The following is a 20,477-nucleotide window of genomic DNA, read 5'->3' as shown; positions in this document are numbered from 1 at the left end:
ACCAATGTGTTAGACTTTCATATTTCATTGTGTGATATTTGTATGTATAAAATTTCTGCCCTGGATGATACAGCAGACCACAAAGGTTGCTCTCTCTTCTCTCTCTTTACTCTCCCTCTGTTGAATCATGTGCAGATTAATGGGAGTTGTGTGAACAGCCCTCAGGGGCCTTTGGAGTGGCCTCCTCCTCCTCCTCCTCTCCATCCCCCTTTAGTCAGCTACGTACTGTAGATGATAGACTTGTTAAATCCTCATCACTGACCCTCTCATTTTCTCCTCAGTCTCCATCTCTTTTCCTCTCTGAGTGTCTGCCTGTCCCTTCTTTTCCTCTCTCCTCTCTCCTCTCCATCTCTCTCCGGGGTAGCTCATGTTATCTTTTCACAGGAGTCCCTCTGCTGGTCTTAGGTGCATAATGTATAAAGCCGCTGGTGTGTGTTTTACACTGTGCCTGACATTATTAAGTTGTTTCAGGCATATCGCTGCTTTTATCTCCACCGTGGAGGTTAATCAGAGGGGATTTATACCGAAACGACTTAGATGCGCTCCAACTGTCGTCACCCCGTACCTTTTTTTTTTCCCTCCTCTTCCTCTCTGCCCTGTGCATATTTTAACAGACAGATTCAGGAAGAGGATATTTGTCTATTCAGTCACTTTAAACTTCGAACTGTCAAGTGAAGCAGAAATGCAGTAACACAATAGTAATTCCTTGGTAATATTTAGCAGGTCAAAGAGCATCATGCAGCCTTGCATCACATTTAATTAAAGAAACAAACAAACAAAAACAATAACAAATCATACTGCTGGAAGTGGCTTTTATGGATGTTAAAATATAATGCAATATATTTGCATTTTAATTTCACAGTGATTAATTATAGTAATTATAACCATATGTAACCCAATCTAAAAAATAAAGGAATGAATAGGATTTGAAATATCAGACAGAATTGTGTTGTAAAACACACTTCTGCCATATTCAGATGAGATACGTTTCCCTTCACAAACAAATAAACATTTGTTGATATGTTGTTTTTGATACTTTAAGTACATTTTTCTTATCACACTTACACACTTTTACTTAAGTAGAATTATAAATGCAGGACTTTTACTCGTACCGGAGTATTTTTATATTGTTGTGCTGGTACTTTTACTTAAAGGGTAAGTTCAGAATTTTTCAACCTGGACCCCATTTGACGATGTTTATGTGTCTAAAGCCCCGTTTCCATCAAGCAGTCCAATACAGTACAGTTCAGTTCTATACACCAATTTTCATTTCCACTGTGAAAAGTTGTGGATGGTCCCAATGGAACCGTTCTGTACTGTCCCCATGTTTGGTCCCCCCTCTGTTGGGGTACCTAGCACACAGATCTGGTACTAAAAGGTGGAGCTGTGAACACTGCAGTCTGATTGGTCAGTAGAGGACGGTCACTCTGCTCAGGGCTGAGTTGTGTCTGGTTTTGAGGCTCATGTAACCACTGTTCATACTGTGGAGAGTTTTATTAGTAAACTGTAACTATAAAATGAAAGGATGTTTTGCTGCCTCTCACAGCAGCTGTAAACTGACTGTGGGCTGACTGCCGGCAACTTTTAAGGTGGAACGTTAACTTATAATGTTAATCAATGCATGAGCTGATGACATGAATCATCAGCACACCTTAAAGCCGCTACAAGGAACTTTTAACTGGATATGCAAAAGTCTCTCGTTTCTGCTGATGTCTGCGCGTGACCTACAACAGCAAATGAGACCATTGGTGTGAAGATAAGCTATTTCTATATAGTGTATATCCATACCTTTAGGAAACTGTCTCCTGGGCCGCCCCAGGTCGCTTCCAGGATGAAGCGATTTACGGTACTCAGGCGGCACACATCATCTTACCTAGCTGCTTACATTTATAGTGACTCTTATAAATAGTCGCTATTCCTCCTCCTCAACCCGACGTCCGCGGGGAGTTAAATTAGCAGCAATCATCGGGTAAAAGTTCCGTGAAAGCACTGGACTCACCAACAGTCAGCCACGTCTCAGTCACACAGAGAAAATCCAATCCTCGGGATATCAGGAAATCCTTCAGGATAAAGGTTTTGTTTGCTAGCGATCTAGCATTTACCAGCCCAATCCTGGCAGGAGCCGGCGGGTCCACGGCGTTAGCTGTCCGGGTAGCCACACACAGATTCACCCCGCACTAGCGGGGATGAGGAGAGCAGGGGCCGCGGGGCTGGAACATCTCATCTGGGCCAACGACAGGTACCAGCCAGGCGTCGACAGGATCCAGCAAGTGCCGAGAAATAAAGAGGCGAGGCACCGCTCCATACTCAGTCCAAGAAGCCGAGAAAGTGCTCACCAAACAGGCCTTCAGCCTTACCAGCCGACCGCTGCGTTTACCCCGGCGGCGGTGGCGCTTACACCGGAGAGGTGGAGCTGGGGCGCGGCAGAGGTGAGCTGGGATCCCCGATAGGAGCGGGGGCAAAGTTTTCCCGTCTTGTTGTTTCATTCATCCCCAAAACAAACACATGCGCGAGCCAGGTAAGCGTCTTTACAACAATACATGCTGGAGCTCATGGGAAATGTAGGCTTCATTCCGGCAAAACACTACCGCTTTTGTCCACAGGGTCGCCAATATCAACTCAAAATGAAAGTTCCTTGTAGGGGCTTTAAATTTCAATATGACAACTTTGACTGTTTCATTAACTTTTACATGATATACACTTTTAATAATGAGTGAATCCTCAAGTGTTTAATTATGATGGGACTATGTGAACTGCATATATTCTAATCCTCACTTGGAGAAAAAAAAGCGTTGTGGAGCATAGTTTCTGTGGGCTACAGCAACACTAAACCCCTGAGCTTGCCTGAGAAGGACTAAATGCACAAACCTACTATTTTAAATATCCCCTGGAGAGAGACTCTCACTGCAGCCTGTTTTATTTTGTTCTGAAAATGCCGGCATACAACCTCCTTCTGTGGACGATAAATGAAGTGCAGACTCCAGGTGCTGGATGGAGTAATGAGTGACAACAACCCCACCTACATTTAAGAGTCATGGTTGTGGTGGAAACGCTAGGGTCTAGGTAACATGTCTGAAGGGTTACTTTTGGTTCCAAAGGTACCACACGGAAAGCGTTTGGTGGAAACCGGGTTTTAGAGACTAAAGGGAACAACAGTTTTTTTTAAACTGGCAGCGGGAAAAAAGGCTCAAAGTGTCTGACAACTTATGAAAAGCATCCATACAAAGATAGAGCTTACTGTTAAAGAATAGGATCCTTTTTGTTTGACCAGAAACAGCCCTGAAATCGCTGCTCAGAGTTGACAAAAAATGAACGAAAGAAAACCATCTTGGTTCCTCTCTTCACTGTTCCAACGATCACCAACTCTTTTGGTTAATGAACCCTTATTCAACCAGATATATATATGCTAAAAGTTTGTTAACATGGCGTCTGGTGGCTTCGGCAATGGCTATTTTGGGGCCGTTCTTTGTTAAACAAAAAAGACTGTATGCTTTCACAAAAAAGTCTATCTTTGTAGGGATCCATTCCATACTGTTGTCAGACAGTAAGAGTCTTAATCTGTGCCTGTCAGTGACAAAAACAAGCACTTTCAGTGAACATAAGTTGACAGTTTGAAAATGTCCCCAATATTTACGTGAGCCAGTTAAGCGGCTGTGAGCTGCAGTGGTGTCGCTCAATACTGGACCGATTTCAAAAACTGTTGTTCCCATTTGTCACTTAGACACAAAAACATAAGAAAACAGAGTCCAATCTGAGTTCTTCTGTCACCACTGTGAATATGTCTCATGTCTGACACTCCACTTTAACATTTGTCCTCTGGCTAATGTCTGTGTTTAAACCCTGCAGCAGAGTCAGTGATAGTTCAGTGATATAAACTGTAAAGATGCTGTTGTCTGTTTGAGGCAGAGAACTCTTGTGAACCACATAGAAAAACAGAGCGGAGAGGGAATGGATGAAGGTTATTTGGGGACCTGGCACGGTCTCCAGGTTACAACCACACCAAACATGGCGGCACACATGGGCCAGGCCCTGATAGTGTCTCTGTTGTCATAACTGGCAGTGCTTGTTTGATCAGATGAGGAGAATTTAGACTGATAATGAGTTTTAGAGTCAGTCGCGCTTAACATCTGCGGTTGGTGGTTATGATTCAGTGGCTTCAGTTCGTTTTGGCTTGAATATTGAGGTTTCATTTCCCAAATTAATGTTTGGATTTAGGCTTAAGAGCATTAGTGGCTTTCAGCAGATGTAACCAATCAGGGGACATATGAAGTTAGCTGTGACCAAAGTTTCAGTTACACAGTTTCATTTTAGTTTTATGGCATCTAGGAAATACTGGACACAGGCAAAACAGGCTCTAATTTCCCTTTTTATTTTTATTTATTTCTTTTTTGCTGTGACATTGTCATAAAATGTCTGATTGTTTTCTGATACTGTCCAGATACTGAGAGACTAGCTACTATTTCAACATCATTTGAGACTAGACTGTGATATCTGTGAATGTTTCATCCTGACTTGGCTTGAAATTGACTGCATTTATGGTATTTTATCACCACTGCTGTGTTTTGTAAGCATTAAACACAACTAATGTGTCTCAAATTGAATACTATGCAATATGCACTCAATATATGTGCTATCGTTTAACATATTTTTGTAGTTCGTATCTTTTCAGAATCACTGAGCTATAAACACCACATATCTTCGTGAGAGCCTCTGTGCCCATAGGTGTAGCTTTGTGGGAGACTCAGCGGACACATCTCATTGCATTTGTCCCCCCTAAGTTACAACATTAAAGTAGCAGCAGACTTTTAATTTGACAAAATGAGAAAAATTTACACCATTAACTGAAGCAAATAAGGCACAAATTGGTGCGTAACAATTCACAAAAATAAAGGAAATTATGCATTTGATGTTCATCCAACCTCAGTTCTACCAACAATTCACAGACATTTTTAAAATATATGACACCTAGCAAAATGAAATCTTAAGCCTATACTTGAAATTAATGTGGTTAGTAGATGGTGCTTAAAATAAACATGTTTTTCAGCATAAAAAAAATTACATTTGTTTTATTAACGTGTTTTTAGGCAGTTGGGAACTATTTTAAGAAGCTGGTCAAAATCAAAAATATTTTTTATGTTTTTAAGCAGGATGGAATTAAAATACATGAGTAAGATTATCTTAAACAAAATAGTTTGACCACTAGATATCAACACAACATTTTGTGTTCAAAGCAAAAGACTCATGGGATTTACTCAATAATGTCAGAGTTGGAACTGCTTAAAAAAATCTCATGGTAAAGATTACCATGTTCACCGTCTTAGAATAGCTTGTTAGCATGCTAACGATTAGCACTTAAACCATGTACTACAGCTGAGGCTGATGGGATTGCAAATTTTGAAGTGATAGTGGCACTTTGAGAAAAGTCAGGGGGTCACCAAAGCTCCTACAGTTCATCCTCAGAAAGGGGGCATGAATGTGTGAACCAATCCATCAAGTAGATGTTGAGATAAGTCACTAGATAAGTAGAATATCTGGCCTGCAGGAGGCATTGGAAGAAAAGTAAGGGGATCAAGATTTATCCTCTTGGGGCCATGAATATCTGTACAAAGTTTAATTGCAATGCATTCAGTAGTTGCTGAGGTTTTTCAGTTTGGACTTATGTGGTGGAGCAGATGATGTCACCATCCCTACAGCTATGCTGCGAGTATGGCTAAAAATGTCCAAGCTGTGTGGTCTTTGTCACGTATTTAGATTTACAGTAAGGATTTCCCTCCAGAAGAACTGGGCCATCAGGATTGATTGTGGCTCCAGGTGGAGAACAGGAGAGAAATAATGATCCACTTCTATGTTTAGCATCATCACCAGGAAGTATTGTCCTTGGTTTTTGGATGAGGCTATCATTCTTGTGGTAGCTCCTCCATGACTCTGATCCTTACCACATGCACCAGGCTTGTCATCTGGGTTCCTACCTTTTCAAGCCTAATGAGGAATCACTGCTTGAGCTCTGCCTTGCTATTGGAAACCTGCGGTGCAGCATCCTATCTCCCCCTCCTCACCCGCAATGGGGAAAGAAGCTAAGGCGAGCTGTGGCAAAGACAGATCAATCGCACAATCTCTGTCACCTGCTCCCTCTCGTGTGCTCCTTCATCTGCCTTTGTTCCCGCTCGCTAACATCAAGCATGTGGTTTGAAAGGGAAAGACCTCTTCTCATGATGACGACGGCCGCGTGGTGCAGCCCGGCTGCCTGATCTGACTGACAAGGCCCTGCTGTTCAGGCAAAAAGTTTGACACACAAACACACACACACTGAGAGAAATCTGTTCAACGAGCTGCAGGGCCATCTGGCCATCATGCGAGAAAAGGTTGGATATAGTTAGAGGCGAGGTGCTGGAGTGTTTCACAGCACTCTCCAAATTTGTACACAGTTCAACTTCTCTGGGTTGCTCTTTGTTGTCATCGCATGACACAACGGCATCTTTTACTGTCACTAAAAAGCGAGACAACAGAACAACCACTGAAAGAAGATCCGAGTACAAGCGCCGACATATCTGTGGGTTTTTTTTCGCCTATTGTGATACAGATCTGGAGGACAGAGAGAAGGAGCCAAAGATTTAGGAGTGAGAGTGATGCTATGTGTCATATGGAGAACAAACAAGAGGGAAATCTGTCTCGCCGCGAGGAGTCTGGCTTTTTGAGAATCTAAAAAGCCCCTAGAGGCAACGCTTCCACCAAATGAATAGATATCCATTTTCAAAAGCCTCATGCTTGGCGGCAGGCGAGGGACGGGGAGAGGGAAGGGTGGGCTGGTGGTGGTGGTGGTGTGGGGCGGAGGGGGGATATCTAGGCAGAGGGCAGACACTATTAAAACTCGGGAGAATGAATTGTTAAATACCTCTATAAAGAAATATAAGACATGGCCCCGTTTTTATGCTGCCTGGGCCGCTCTGCAGGCAGGTGATAAGGTGGTGAGGGTGGTGGGTTGAAGCGCGCACATGTGTGTGTATGTGTGTTTTCCTGAGGGTGGGGTAGAATCAAGCCCACATCCACCCCCTGCCACTCCGCAACATGAGCGGCAGTGTTCATGAAGGAGTGACACACATGGACACACACAATCAACATGGCTGCCTCAGTTTTACACTTCACCAGATTAACTGAGGCACAATGTGCGGAAGCATATGGAGAATGTTATGGAGGGCCTTAAAATGTAATCACTAATGAATCTTCAGTCATAATTTCCCTTTGGGGCCTTCGTGCTAAACAATAAATTATACAGTTGAGTATTTCCTCACAACACACACACACACTCATACCATCACCCCTACCCCAGCATGCACAGACTTCTAGGTCAGGCCGCAGCAGAGAAAATTTCCCCGTTGACATTTTGTGTTTCTGGCACAATATTGACTTCAGAGGGAAGGCAGCAGGAGGATTGTTGGTGACATTCCACATTACCTTGGAGATAGATGCTGAACTGTTTACGTGCACAAACAGTTGGGGAGGGGGAGAGAGGGGAAGAAGAGGCAGGGAGGGGTGGATGGATGGATGGACAGATTAAAAAAGGACAGATAAACAAAATAGGCCAGAGATGCATTCAAGATCCTTATCATGCTTTTAAAAAAATGATGTTTATGTTTGTCTTTGATTATTATTTTTTTGTATTAACAATGGATCACAAAACTACATGTATTATAAAGAAGTCCCTTGTAGTGATGAACCCACAGTACACGTGTTTGAGATCATAAACGGTTATGAAAAATTAGTGCACGATTTGAGGATGCACAAAAAAATTACCCACTCTAAATGTTTAGAGATTTTTGTACACAAACTCACCCCTACTACAGATAATTATCACCTGAGGCTGAAAACACACTAGCGCCGCCGTGCATCACACTGGACATGTTGCGCTACAGCCCATCAACAGACAACCACGCAAAGCTATTACTACTTATGCTGAAAGATCTGTACTTCCTCCACCTTTGCGTTAGCTTAAAAACATGTAAGGACAGCCCCTAGCGAAACATAGCCGATCTCTAGAGCTATGACTCGCCGACAATATCTTTTTGGCCATTGTCTTTACAATGACGGGAGTGTGGGTCGTTCAGCTCAGGATATTTCTCGATCTTATCAAGTCTTTCATCATCCAGTCTTTGTCACACACGAGGCACAGCAACAGCTACAGAGTTCTCTGTATACATCAGTGGTGAGGAGAGGAGTCGAGCTGCCACAGGAGCAGAGAAAAAGAGCTGCTATGGCAGTTGGTATGTACAAGCAGAGAGTGAGTGGGGGGAAATGCATGTAATTTCAGGGGCGGCAGCACCACCACAAATTTAGCCACCACCAGTGTAGGGTTGTACATTGAAAATAATAGGAGAGTATTTTTTTTATATGCAGTGGCCGCTGCCATTGTGTTTTGGGCTTCACTTTGCAGTTCCCTTCAGCTCTGTATGGCATTTTAGCATCTTTCAGCTTGATATTTTGTTTTTTCTGCCCAAAACTTTGTTGTTTCAGGCTCACGGTTCATAGTGTTGTTTTCAGACACAACAGGCAGCTGTTTATAGCAACGACAAAAGGCTTTGATTAACCAATGCCATGACACTTAATCAGCCCCGAACAGCAGACATGCAAAGTTAGCTACTAAGCTAGCTGTTAAACATACAGTGTTTTAAATTGCATACTTCTGTACTAAACACCTAACATTTTGAGTGCATGAGTGCATAAGAGCGCTAAGTGTATTGTATGGGAAAGTACAGTGTACTACTAGGGCACTCTAAACGGTCCAGAAGTTGTAATGCTGGATACTTCTTACCCTCAACTGTCGCCATCTTTGTGGCTTGGCAGAAGCATGCAACTTGAGATACACTCATAGAGCCAGTTGTCGCATGGCTAGATGTGTTAGCTTCACCCTCTGCACTTTCACGGTGTGTTTCCAAGGTGGGCAGTGCGTCAGTGTTGCCTCGTCGAAAAGTTACGACAAGATCCATTATGGCTCACGAGAATGTCTGCACACTTGACAAATAACTAAAGCTAGTTGGCCAAAATGTTTCAATAGTATGTAAATGTTAGCCAGTGCTAGTTCACCTTGCTGTTATGGATAAGTAGCACACAGTGATTTAGTGTTAGCTAGGTCACATGATTGCACAAGGATTCATGAGTGACGGTTAGAATGCCATTAATGTTTACTGTAAAATATTTTATTTTATTAATGTTAACAATTTATCTTTGCTAATAATATGTTGGATTCATGTTCATATGTATTTTCAGACATTTAAATTTTTGAAAATCATAAAAGCTTAATTATCAAACAATAATTTAGCATCCCCCCTGCAAAAACTCTAGGGACCCCTCAGGGGTCATGGACCCCCTGTTGAAGACCCAGGCATAAAATTAATTTGCATCTGTTTTCTCCTCTCATTTCTTTTCACTGACTTTGGTTGCATTTACATGTATTTTCTTTGACATGAAACAGCTATCCTATGTGCAGAAGATACCTTACATGAAGTGTAAATGGGGTCAAAGGTCAGTGGGTCAGTTTTCATGTTCTGTACTTCTGCACCTCTTCTTCATAAAGGCTGATTGCTGTAATAAATCTGATCCATTGCAGCTATAGCAGTTACTAAAAAAAACTACTGCCGCTTGTTTTCTCCACCCTGAGGAGGCCCAGAGGAACTGCTAAGTAAATTGGTCAGAACTAATGCAGGAAAGACACCAGGTGGGGTGAGTAACACAACAGCCACTGCAGCATTTTCTGCTCTGAGCAGTTTCTACCTGAGATGTATTTCGAGCGGAGCTTACATCAGTTACCTGAGACACATTCTGAAAACCATATTCCCAAATGTAGCTATATGGAGCAGCGTTAACCTTGATGCTCATCCAAGAGGAAGCCAGCCAGCCACGAGCACACGCCGGCCCTCCTCTCTCTGTGTGGCAGGTCGCACTGATGTTCTGTCTGACTGAGGAGCGAGATCCTTGGCCCCGTTTTTCTGCCACATTAGGCCCACACTGAAGGTGGCACTCAACTCCCCCGCTGAGGAAAGAGAGTGTGTGCGTGTATGTTGAGAAAAATGATACGGGGAAATGTGTGAGAACTACAGGTACAGGCAGATGTATGTAGTTAGATATTAGCTGATATAAACAGAGAAAGTGGAGGGCGTTTGTTGCTAATGCAACCACAGCTGTAAATCACAGCCTATTTTCCTTTTGTGTCAGGTGATGTAGATTATGTTGTTTCCCGACTCTGACTCACAGAATGAGGAAATTATAGGCTCTGACTCACTGTTGGCTTTGTAGTCCTGGCACATCACTGCCCTCTATCACAAACCAGTATGAGAAAGGGAGAGAAGCCTGACAACACAGGAGGAGGAGGGTGAGAAGGCCGGGTGGTTAAAGGGAGAAAAGAGGGACAAGAGATAGGGAGGAATGAAAGGCGAGACTAGAATCTGAAGAGCCGGACTTATAAAGATGGGACGAAAAGAAGAGGAAATGTGGACTGACAGAGAGAGGTGAAAGGGAAGAGAGGGGAGAGAACAAAAGGAGAGGAGGAGGAAGCAGGAGGGAGGGACAAAAAGCTGGGCCGCGTGCCAGGGTCTATTCCACCTTTGCTCTCCGGGCCTTTCTGAGCTGCCACCTTCTCTCACCTCTGTAATGTCATCAATGAAAAGGCCTTTAGGAGGGATGGAGGACTTGACTCGGGGTTCAGACTGTGACCGACACCAGCTGACGCTGCCAAGCCAAGCAGGATTCTGTTAGAATTAATTGGATGTCACTTTCAGGTACAGGGAACAAGACAGGTGTTTTTTCACATCTGTGTAACTGTGTGCTGCTCCAGAATCAGGAAATTTAACAATGTATGAGCTGATAAAATCTACTGAAACAAGGCTTTTTTTCTCACCTTCCTGAAAGTCGACTATCAGGAGGTTCAGAATTTTTAAGTCAATATGATTAAAGACATAATCCATTGATTTTGGTGATAGTATTCTACACTAACCCAACATACACTGCACTGCTGTTGTCGCTTCAGAGAACCATATGGCTGCAACTACCCATTATTTTTATTATTGATCAATCTGTTGATTATTTTTTTGATTAATTTACTGTAGTTTTGTCTATGAAAGGTAAAAAAAAAAGTATTGTCTTGTCCCGTCAACAGCCCACAATCCAAAGATATAGCATTTAAAATGATATAAAACAGAAAAAAGAAAAAAATCCTAGAAAAAAACTGCCGTACCCTAAATGTAACTACAAGTTGCAGCGACGCAGCAAGCCTCCACAAAAATAGCATTTTAAGTCTTGTGTGTGATTTATCCTGGCTTCATATGAGCAGAAGAAATCACCACTAGTCGCTAGGCTAATTTATACAATGTAAAATGCCATAGACTTGTGCTAATAACATTAGCATGTTGTATTTGTTTGGATAACAGGTTTAGTATAAGACAGTTGTTTTGTCGGTGAATCTTGTGAGTTGTAATGGAGCTGAATTTTGTAACATTACCTTTGTTAAATGTTGCTGTTGTCCCTGGCTTCATATGAGTAGAGGAAAAGTCTGCTAGCCGCTAGGCTAATTTATACAATGTAAAATGCCATAGACTTGTGCTAATAACATTAGCATGTTGTATTTGTGGGGAAAATGTGTCCAGATAAAGACAAGTGTTTGTCTGTGAATGCTGCGAGCTATAGTGAAGCTGATTTGTGTACTTGTGTTTGCATCTTCTTCAGTTTCATTTCAGCTGATAAAATCGAGGGCTGCTTGCTGGAATGGGAAGGCAAATTTTATTTACTGCTGTCTAAAATCAAGGACCTTCTGCTTTGAAAATTACTACAAATATCTAAGAAGGATGACAGCCAGCATTTTAAAGAAGGAATCTACAGTAGGCTGAATAGCAAACGTTCCTCTACCTTGTGATAGATTAGAGCAAAATAAATAACAGATAAGGTCGTCAAAGATATTCGATGCAGGCTTTTCCTAAAAACCAATATTAAGACTAATACAGCAAGGTGAAATACCAAAAAAGTGAATCTGGGGTTGGATTTTACTTTCACTTTAGCTTGTGAGGGTATTTACAAACTGTAACCGACAATACTGCATCATATACCTTTAGAAAATCTGTAACATAGATTGACTTCTGAGTGTCCTTGGTCACACTTAATCTTTTGAAGAAGCGGACAATCTACCACTTTACTTTTCTGTTCCTTTGCCCCCCCCCTGCAACATGAGCTGCACTGAGTTAGGGCTTGACATACATGCTCTGAGACCGCATCAATCACTCAAGCATAAAGTAAACAACACAAGATGAAAAGTTCAGAGGACAACTTTTCTCTCCTTCCAGTCCGTCTTGCTAGTCTGGCCAAAGAGAAGTACACCGATCTCAGAGGTGACCTGTCATGTAACTGTTAGAGTGCTTGATCAGGCATCATTGCAGCTCCGAAAAAACAAACTGCTGAAAGTTAGTCACTGTCAACTTTTCACAACACCTCACTGTCCCGTTCTGTTCCCCAAAAACCTTCAGGCTGACACAGTCAGAGCAATAATATGTGCGTACACACACACACACACACACACACACACACACACACACACACACCACAAGCTGTGAGCACCCTGACCGCCAGTTCCAACTGTGAGAGTATTTCACAGCCCTGACGAGGGCTATAATGTGCAATATGCTCGCTAATTCAGTCACCCTCTCTCTGTCTCTTTTCACGCTTAATCTCTCTCCTTCTCTCTCACTCTGTGTGTCCGTTACCGTGGCATCTGTTGATGTCCTTTCAGCTACTGGGGGCTCAATCTGTCCAAAAGGCCCACTCTGCTGCCACTTTGTTGCCATCTCCCGGTGATCCATTTCAGCTCTACAGTTGGCGTGAAGGCCACTCTGAGACTAAGTCCTTAATTACCACTACAGAGCATTAAAGGTTGGGGGAGTGGTGGATATGATCCAGATGTCTTTGCAACATCTGCTGAATAGTGTGGATTCAGTGGATGTGTGGTGAGAAGTGTTGGATTGGCCGGATAGATGGATAATAAATCAATCAATCAATCCTTAATAGTCTGCATTTTATATTGTGAAAGACGTGGTCAACTTGAGCCCTGTTTCCACCAAACATTTTCCGTATGGTACCTTTGGAACCAAAAGTAACCCTTCAGACATGGTACCTAGACCTAGAGGGTTTCTTACAGCACAACGCTGTCACATTGTACTATTCTTTCAGCACAAAGGGAGCTGCAGACGGCAGATGGTGGAGGAAATCAAAAAATAATGTCCATCATGTTTATCCACATCTTCAGTGAAGCCAGAGAGAGAGCGGTCAGAAAGACAGGGCTGGGACAACTTTCAACATCCTCTTTGATTATGTAGAAAAGACGGCCGATTACACCAGTGATTCACTGTTCTCCTAACAATGGTTATGCTGATGTCAAAATGCTTAAGTGAAAAATATATCACATTGGTTTAGTAATTTTCTAAAGTAGCAGTTACAGTACGCAGTCGTTGGCAAGAATGGGCACTCTGTAGTGCAGAACAGAAAGTTCTTTCTCCATCTCAGTCATAGTGTAACTATGGTTATTTCTGGCCACTCTTTACATACAGTATGACATCTATTGCATGTTTAGCCATTCCTGTTTTTTCTTAGTAAAGAGGAACTCAACACTGCCCCCTCAGGGTAAAAAATTTCAAGTCAGGTACACCTCTGATCACAGCCAGCATCATTACTGGGTTACGGGTCTGAGTATATATGGTGTCATGTGTTGTATAAGGGAGAGTGGGGCACAACCTAACACATTTTAGTTTTGGCTAAATGTTATTAAAACTTTTTTGATTGTTTTATTCTAACAACATGCACATCTCTTCTAAACATGCACAGTGTTTGTTCTCTAGAGCTTACCTTTCTTCTACTATTACACCAAACAGTAGAGTCTCAAGACTGTCTTTGACTTCAGTGACCTGAGGTGCAAATAACTAAAGGAATACTTTGCCAATTTTCAACCAGCTTTGTATCATAACAGTGTGGGTATTGTGTGTGAAGAAACTGACGTAAACTTACCTTCATTTTTCCAGTGCCCAAATCTCCCTGCTCTTCTCCCAGAGAAGATCTCTGGCTCAAGCGCTATTGCTCGAACTACAGATTGTGTGTCTGTATTTTGGTATGCCTGCCACCCTGGACACAAAGATTATGGAAAGGGACTGAGAGAGAAAGCTCTCAAACTCAGACTAAACACAGATTAACCCTTAAGAAGAGGCAGAGCTCATCAAATATAAACCAAGATCCTGTTGCTGTATTTCCTAATTTTAACTTAAAATGTTTTCAGAAACATATTTTAGTGAAATAATTGGCTGTGATATATCCTCCTGAGACCTGAACTTATGTTTGGTATGCATTTTCAATGTCTCCTAGCTATTTGGGATTCGTAGGACCTGATAAGTATAAAAAACTTAACATTGTCAAGTCAATGATAATAAAGTCCCAATGTCCTTCAGCAAGCTAATGAAAAATTCCCAATGTCTGCAAACGAGTACTTTCTCATTAACAGCATACTAGCATGTTGCTGTTGCCAAAATTGGTCAAATTTGTTGACATATCAGACTAAAAATGTTATTAATCATAAATAAACACGTTTTAAAATGTGATCAGGTTTTGGACCTCGTCCACTTTTGTTTCGAGGTCGGCTGCAAATTGACATGACAGAGATGGCTGCCATCTTGTTTTTACATGGATTAGTGTATTTTGCGCTTACTGCCACTAGATGGTACAAAAAAAGTGTCCATGAAGAAGGACAACAGGTCTAAGTTAAGCATAATGAAGAATAAGGTCCAGAAAACCCAAATGTGATGTCCACATGTGAGGACACAGGTTCTCAGGAGGACATAGGCTGAATTCAGATGTCTGCACTTCACCACACTTGCAGACTCGCACACTTTGCGGGCGCGTTCCTGGGAAGTCTGAGAGTGCTTAGGGCTGTCAAAAGCTACAATTCATCCAGTCTACAAGGGGCCTGAAGTGGACTAGTTGAATCTTTCCACAGCAACAAGTAAAAGATTTGAGGGCTGCCTATCAGCCGCTTGCAGTCTCTGCCCTCGCAGACAGTAAATGCATCACTCTATGTACAACTGAAGTCCACGAGGGCTCAGTCTGCAAGTCCAGAGGGTGGACATTCGGATTCAACCATGAATTTGTGAACAAGAAGTTGGTGCCAGAACTGATTAAATATGAACCAAGAATCTGTGACTGCATTGCATCTTCAGAAACATTTAATAGCTTACCATTTAACAGTAATTTAGTTTAACTAATATCGTTTGTTACCAGCCAGCCACCATATTGTTTCCTGACAACTGACAAGCAGGCATTACCCACCAGCGTCGTCACCCACCAACGGGAGCATTTATTAGTTCTGGTGCTGCGCAGTGAATGCTGGCAGTTGTAGCCTTTTGTCTCTGTTTTCTCTGGTCATGCAACACAAATTTAAAAAGTATTTATGTCTTAATTCTGCATAGACAGCTCAGTTTTATGAAAAGATCATCTTTCCAGCAGTGGAATACTTCTTTAACATCGTAGCATCATCCATCTGTAGACCTGCATAATAGATACTGACACATAAAATATACAGGTAATACAGTTTATGCCCCTTTGGTCAACTTAACCTTTAAGTGATGGGAATGTTAACACTAAATCTGACTGTATGTGCCCTCTGCAGATACACTATGTTGAGTGATAGTGGGATACTGGCAGTTTTGTGCTGGGTGGATACCAGGGGTGTGCTTTCCCTGTACATATGTTAGGAAAAAGTGTTTCCCAAAGGCAGAGTATGTGCAGACTGAAATCACACCACAACAGAGGGATACATAAATTTCTCACCTAAAATAGTTTCTTTTTCTTTTCGTCAGTATGTGTAGAAATTACGAAATGTGTTTGTTTTTGGTGATACATGGCAAACATAAGTCCAACATCATAGTAGTGTTGGGAACATCATCACTATCATGATGTGTAGACCATGTTTGATTTCTGCATGTGCTCATAGCTAAACAGGTAAGTTGACCTTGGAGCCAATCTCCCCAAACTCCCTGCATCACCTGAGCAGATTAGGAAAGAGGAATATCATACAGCAAAATGAAACCTGTGAAGTCAGTCTCCACAGATTGTGTCTAGTTGAAAATTAAGGGAGCGATTGTGTTTTTCAGGACTTTGCCGATTCAATATTCCACTTGGTGAGGGAGAAGTACCGGTCGCTGGTGGGCGGCTGCAGTCCTGCGCACGCTCGACACAAATCCCTGGCAGGCATCGTAATGACCCGAGGTATGGCAAATTTCATTGACTTTTATATATCACTTTGAATTATTGAAGTGGTGCAATATAGAATGAGTGAGGGAGGTAAAAAGAAAGAGGGTGAGGGCGAGAAATGGGAAGGGGAAGGAATTTTAGATTGAGAGAGAGAAATGATAAACTAAGGGGGGGAAGAGAGAGTCTCCACTCCATGCTGTACCTTGCACTCGTGCAGGAGAATATACCTTCCTGATGAATTATTGACTATTCACAGTCTCTGAGGGGAATGAGACATGGTAGTGAGTGTCAGTCATCCCCACTGCATGCTGGACTCGCTGTGCTCAGGCAGCTTTGACAGGAGTTCCAGATGCCACAGTGGAAATCTTAACTAGATCAGCTTAAAACTTAATCTGAAACCCGACTGAGTGACACACTGAAGGAACAGCGAGGAGGAGGAAGCTTCACACCGCTGTCCTCCTGCAGCATGAAACAATGAGATATTACCACACATTTATCTTTTATGTGCGGTGTTTGTTGCACATCACATCAGGGCCTCACATCGGGGGTGCACAAAAACACACACAGGCCTGTACAGCATGTACAAACCCTGACACACTCCACATCTCTCCTAACACAATATGTGCACACATACAGTAAAGCTCAGGATCATCTCACATGACATTTGTTGAAAACAAGCTGAGTGCTGAGTTCTGTCCGCACAGATGTCTCTCCTTGGCTCTTCCCTAAGCTCTTTCTTACTTTCTATCCATCTAACTTTAACCCTTTGACTCCCACTCTGAAACCCCCAGACAGCTATCACTCCCACTCGTAGTTTCCAGTATATGCATCAAGGGATTGTAACATTCAGTCCTAAACTGAACTGTCATGTTTTTCTAATCTGCTGTTTATGAAACACTGTTGAGCATTTAAAGTTTGCTTTTTTGTTTTGCCATTGTTTAGCTCTTGTAGATGCGTAATATGTGATTTTACTTAAGCTTTGTTAATTCAAAATATAGAATGGGCCGTTTCTTTCACCAACAGGGCTCTAATTTTAGTGTCAGATTGAATTTATGAACGCACTATGTCAGGTCACTCACTCTCCGGGACTGCTAGTGTAACTTAAATAAGTAATCACAGACCAACGGGACCAGACTGGCTGACCTGTATGCTCTCACTCAGTGGATGGATGATGTCACAGGAAGCCAATCTTACAAAGGAGGACGGCACTTGTTTGTTTTGCTATTGAAGCTAACATTAGCAAATGTGCTAAAAAGTTAGCGTTCCAGAGAAATCCAATATTCCTCTTAATCCCTCCCCAGTTTCTGATGAGGTGGACATGATAACCCTTTATACACATAACGTTATTCATCCCTAAAACAGGAAATACTTTTTCCCTGACCTGATATGAAGTGTGCGCTGCACATGTGAGCATTTTTGATGATCGCCTCCGTCCAGTCCTTTGGTCTTATCACATTTAACCATAGTTGTCTTTGTTTTTGTTGACGGGTTGTGGTGGCTGGTATGAGATAAAATTTTAGTTTGGAGCCGTGACTCCTTCTATTCTGGCTCCAAATAACACAACAAGACCACATTTTAAAATGACGTCATTGTGACGTCGGCCCTAAAAGGATCTATAGTAAGTAAAAAAAAAAAAAAACAAAAGAAAAGGAGGGTGCGATCTTATGGGATCCTATACAAGGCCCCTTAGCTTGGGGATGGGAATTGATAAGGTTTTATTGATAACAGTGCCATCATCAATTCTGCTTATCAGTCGGATTCTATATTGATTCCCTTATTGATTCCTGATCAATTATCTGTGGGGGAAAAAGTGTTTTCTCAGTGTCAAGGCAACTGTTATGTTATTCTCTCTGAGTCTGATCACAGTGTAGATTCAGTGAGAAAATATTTTTATATCATTCATCTACATTCAGGTTTTCTTAGTCAAAAAAAAAAAAAATGAGTTTAGCCTGCCGGTCTGGCAGTGATGTTATTATTACATAGGGTTTTGTCCCTCTATAACATGTGCTGCTCAGTTGGGAAGCAGTGGCACTCGAATGTTTATTGTCAAATAGCCTATAACCATTTTAAAGCCATTACAATCAGCACCTCATCATCAGTTCTTCATGAAATGAAGCCACAGTTTGGACCGTTTCTTCCCCTTCGCCATGACCACTTGTCCTTGCGAGTTGTTTAACACACTCACACACTGATGGAACAGCCATCGGGATCAATTTGGGGTTCAGTATGTTGCTCAAGGACAGGAGGACAGACTGGAGGAGCCAGGGCTCAAATCACCAATCTTCCAATTAGTGGACAACCTGCTTTTCATTCTGAGCTACAGCCGCACACGTGGACGCACAAGTCTGACGTGTCTGTTTTGCTATGATCAACTTTCAGAAACACATGCCACCATCGATCAAAGGAATTGAAATACATATGACTCCAGTGGATCAATTATCAACTGGAACCAGTTCTCAATTCCCATCCCTACCAAGCACTAGCTGTGTTTCCATCCAAAAGTGATTCGAATCATTGGGAAATGCACATTAAAAGAAATACGAATCCTGTGTGTTTCCATTAAATGTACGGACTTTGGTGAAAACTACGAACTCGCACGAGTTTTCCGCAGAACCGGAAACAAAACAAGTCTCGCATTCTTCTTCTTCTTCTTCTACGTTTTCTGGCGGTTGGCAACCAGCTTGTAAATGCATCACCGCCTTCCCAACCCGGAGTGTGGATATCACCATGGAGAGAGGTGCGCTACGTCAGACTTAATTCGAACATAAATGTTTACATCCCCCGTTTTGCGAATCAACATTTTTTCGAATCAACCAAAACCTGGCTAAAGCGAGCGTATTTTAGTTTGTGCAAATCAGGGGATTTTAATTTGAATTTTGGCATTTCCATCATAATTTTCAGATGCCCTGTGTGAAAGACGACTAAGAAGGGGGAAGGGCGGGGCTTTGAGTCTGAACGATGCTGCGCTTTAGCCAATCGCAATGGAGGAGGCGCGGCCGAGACGTGCAGGTGTCCCCAGGAAATGTGTACCTACAGAAGCAGCAAGCTCCGCGTCCATAGCGACAACTCCACCCAAAACGCCGTCTCGTCAACGTGGAAAAAAAAATATTTTTTCCAGCGGATGTCTGAGTTACAACATGATTTAGCTAACTGGAGTAGTTTCATGTCGTATCCGACAATGGGAGGCTTTAAACAGATGACGTCCTGATGTTGGCTTTGCTAACTGTCACTGTTAGCAGCAGCCACTGATGTTTTCTAGACATCGTGATTTCCCATAACTGAATAAATACCACACATAGTAACACAAAACTGCTTTGCTAGCTCAATCATGTTGTAACTAAGATATCTGCTGGAAAAAATATTTTATTCACGGACCATTTATTGAGTTATTACCTTATTTTTATACAGTCTATGGTTATTACAGACACCGCTAACGGCTAACGTTAACAGCTAACGGTTAGCCCAGCTATGTTAACATGCACACGGAAATAGTAATGTTTGTTCAGTCATTGTGTTTATAGACTTTACAAACATCAGATTAGTCTACACGGTGATATATAGCTAAACTCCGCTGGTTTCCTACCCGAAGTATTTGTAAACAACAGGGCGATTCCCTGGGGGCACCGCTGGAAGTCAAGGGCGTGATGCCCCTGCACTTCCATTAGTCGAAAAACTCCTCCTCCAGAGGAGAAAGGAAGAAATTTTTTTTTTTTTTTTTTTTTAACCAATGGATTTCCAGATTGCAGGAAAAATGACCCTAATAGTTTGTTTTGTTTTGCCAATGAGCTCACCACACAGCCTTAGCAGTTGTTGGTGTTAGCTAGCTTACATATTATTAGCTGTCTTTGTTCAGTGTTGTTGTGAAGCATTGGTTGTAGCTAGCTTAACATGACATTAGCTGTCTTTGCTAGTTGCTGTTAGCTGGTGAGGTTTTAGACACAAGTTTGTGAAGTGTTTTGTTGCTTGCTAAGGTGAGGTAGCTGAGGAGGATTTGTTATGTTTGGCACATGCTATCATTATAGCAACATGCTAGGTAACTTAACGTGCTGTTAGCTACCATGTTATTAAGCAATGATGTTAGCTGGTGATGTTACAGACAGAACGTACCCTAGTGAGTGTAGCTTGCTTCAGAGGGCCGTGGTGAGTGTGTGGGTACATGTGAAGAGCAGGTGAGTCAGTGTTGTGGGCCCAACTCAACAAAACATGAGTCA

General features: G+C 42.2%; 1 protein-coding gene across 1 annotated transcript in view; it reads left to right on the top strand.

The window, feature by feature from the left end:
- The window catches only part of adarb2 (adenosine deaminase RNA specific B2 (inactive)), a 272,346-nt gene that overhangs the window by 204,912 nt on the left and 46,957 nt on the right, over positions 1 to 20,477 (top strand). The window contains exon 4 of the mRNA XM_049564848.1: positions 16,167 to 16,281. Within this exon, the coding sequence (XP_049420805.1) occupies positions 16,167 to 16,281 (115 nt within the window). The remainder of the gene's footprint in view (positions 1 to 16,166; positions 16,282 to 20,477) is intronic.

Source organism: Epinephelus fuscoguttatus, linkage group LG21, assembly GCF_011397635.1.
Source record: "Epinephelus fuscoguttatus linkage group LG21, E.fuscoguttatus.final_Chr_v1".
NCBI classification, from domain to species: domain Eukaryota; kingdom Metazoa; phylum Chordata; class Actinopteri; order Perciformes; family Serranidae; genus Epinephelus; species Epinephelus fuscoguttatus.
The sequence above is the reverse complement of the archived record's forward strand: the minus strand, read 5'-3'. Positions and strand labels throughout refer to the sequence as shown.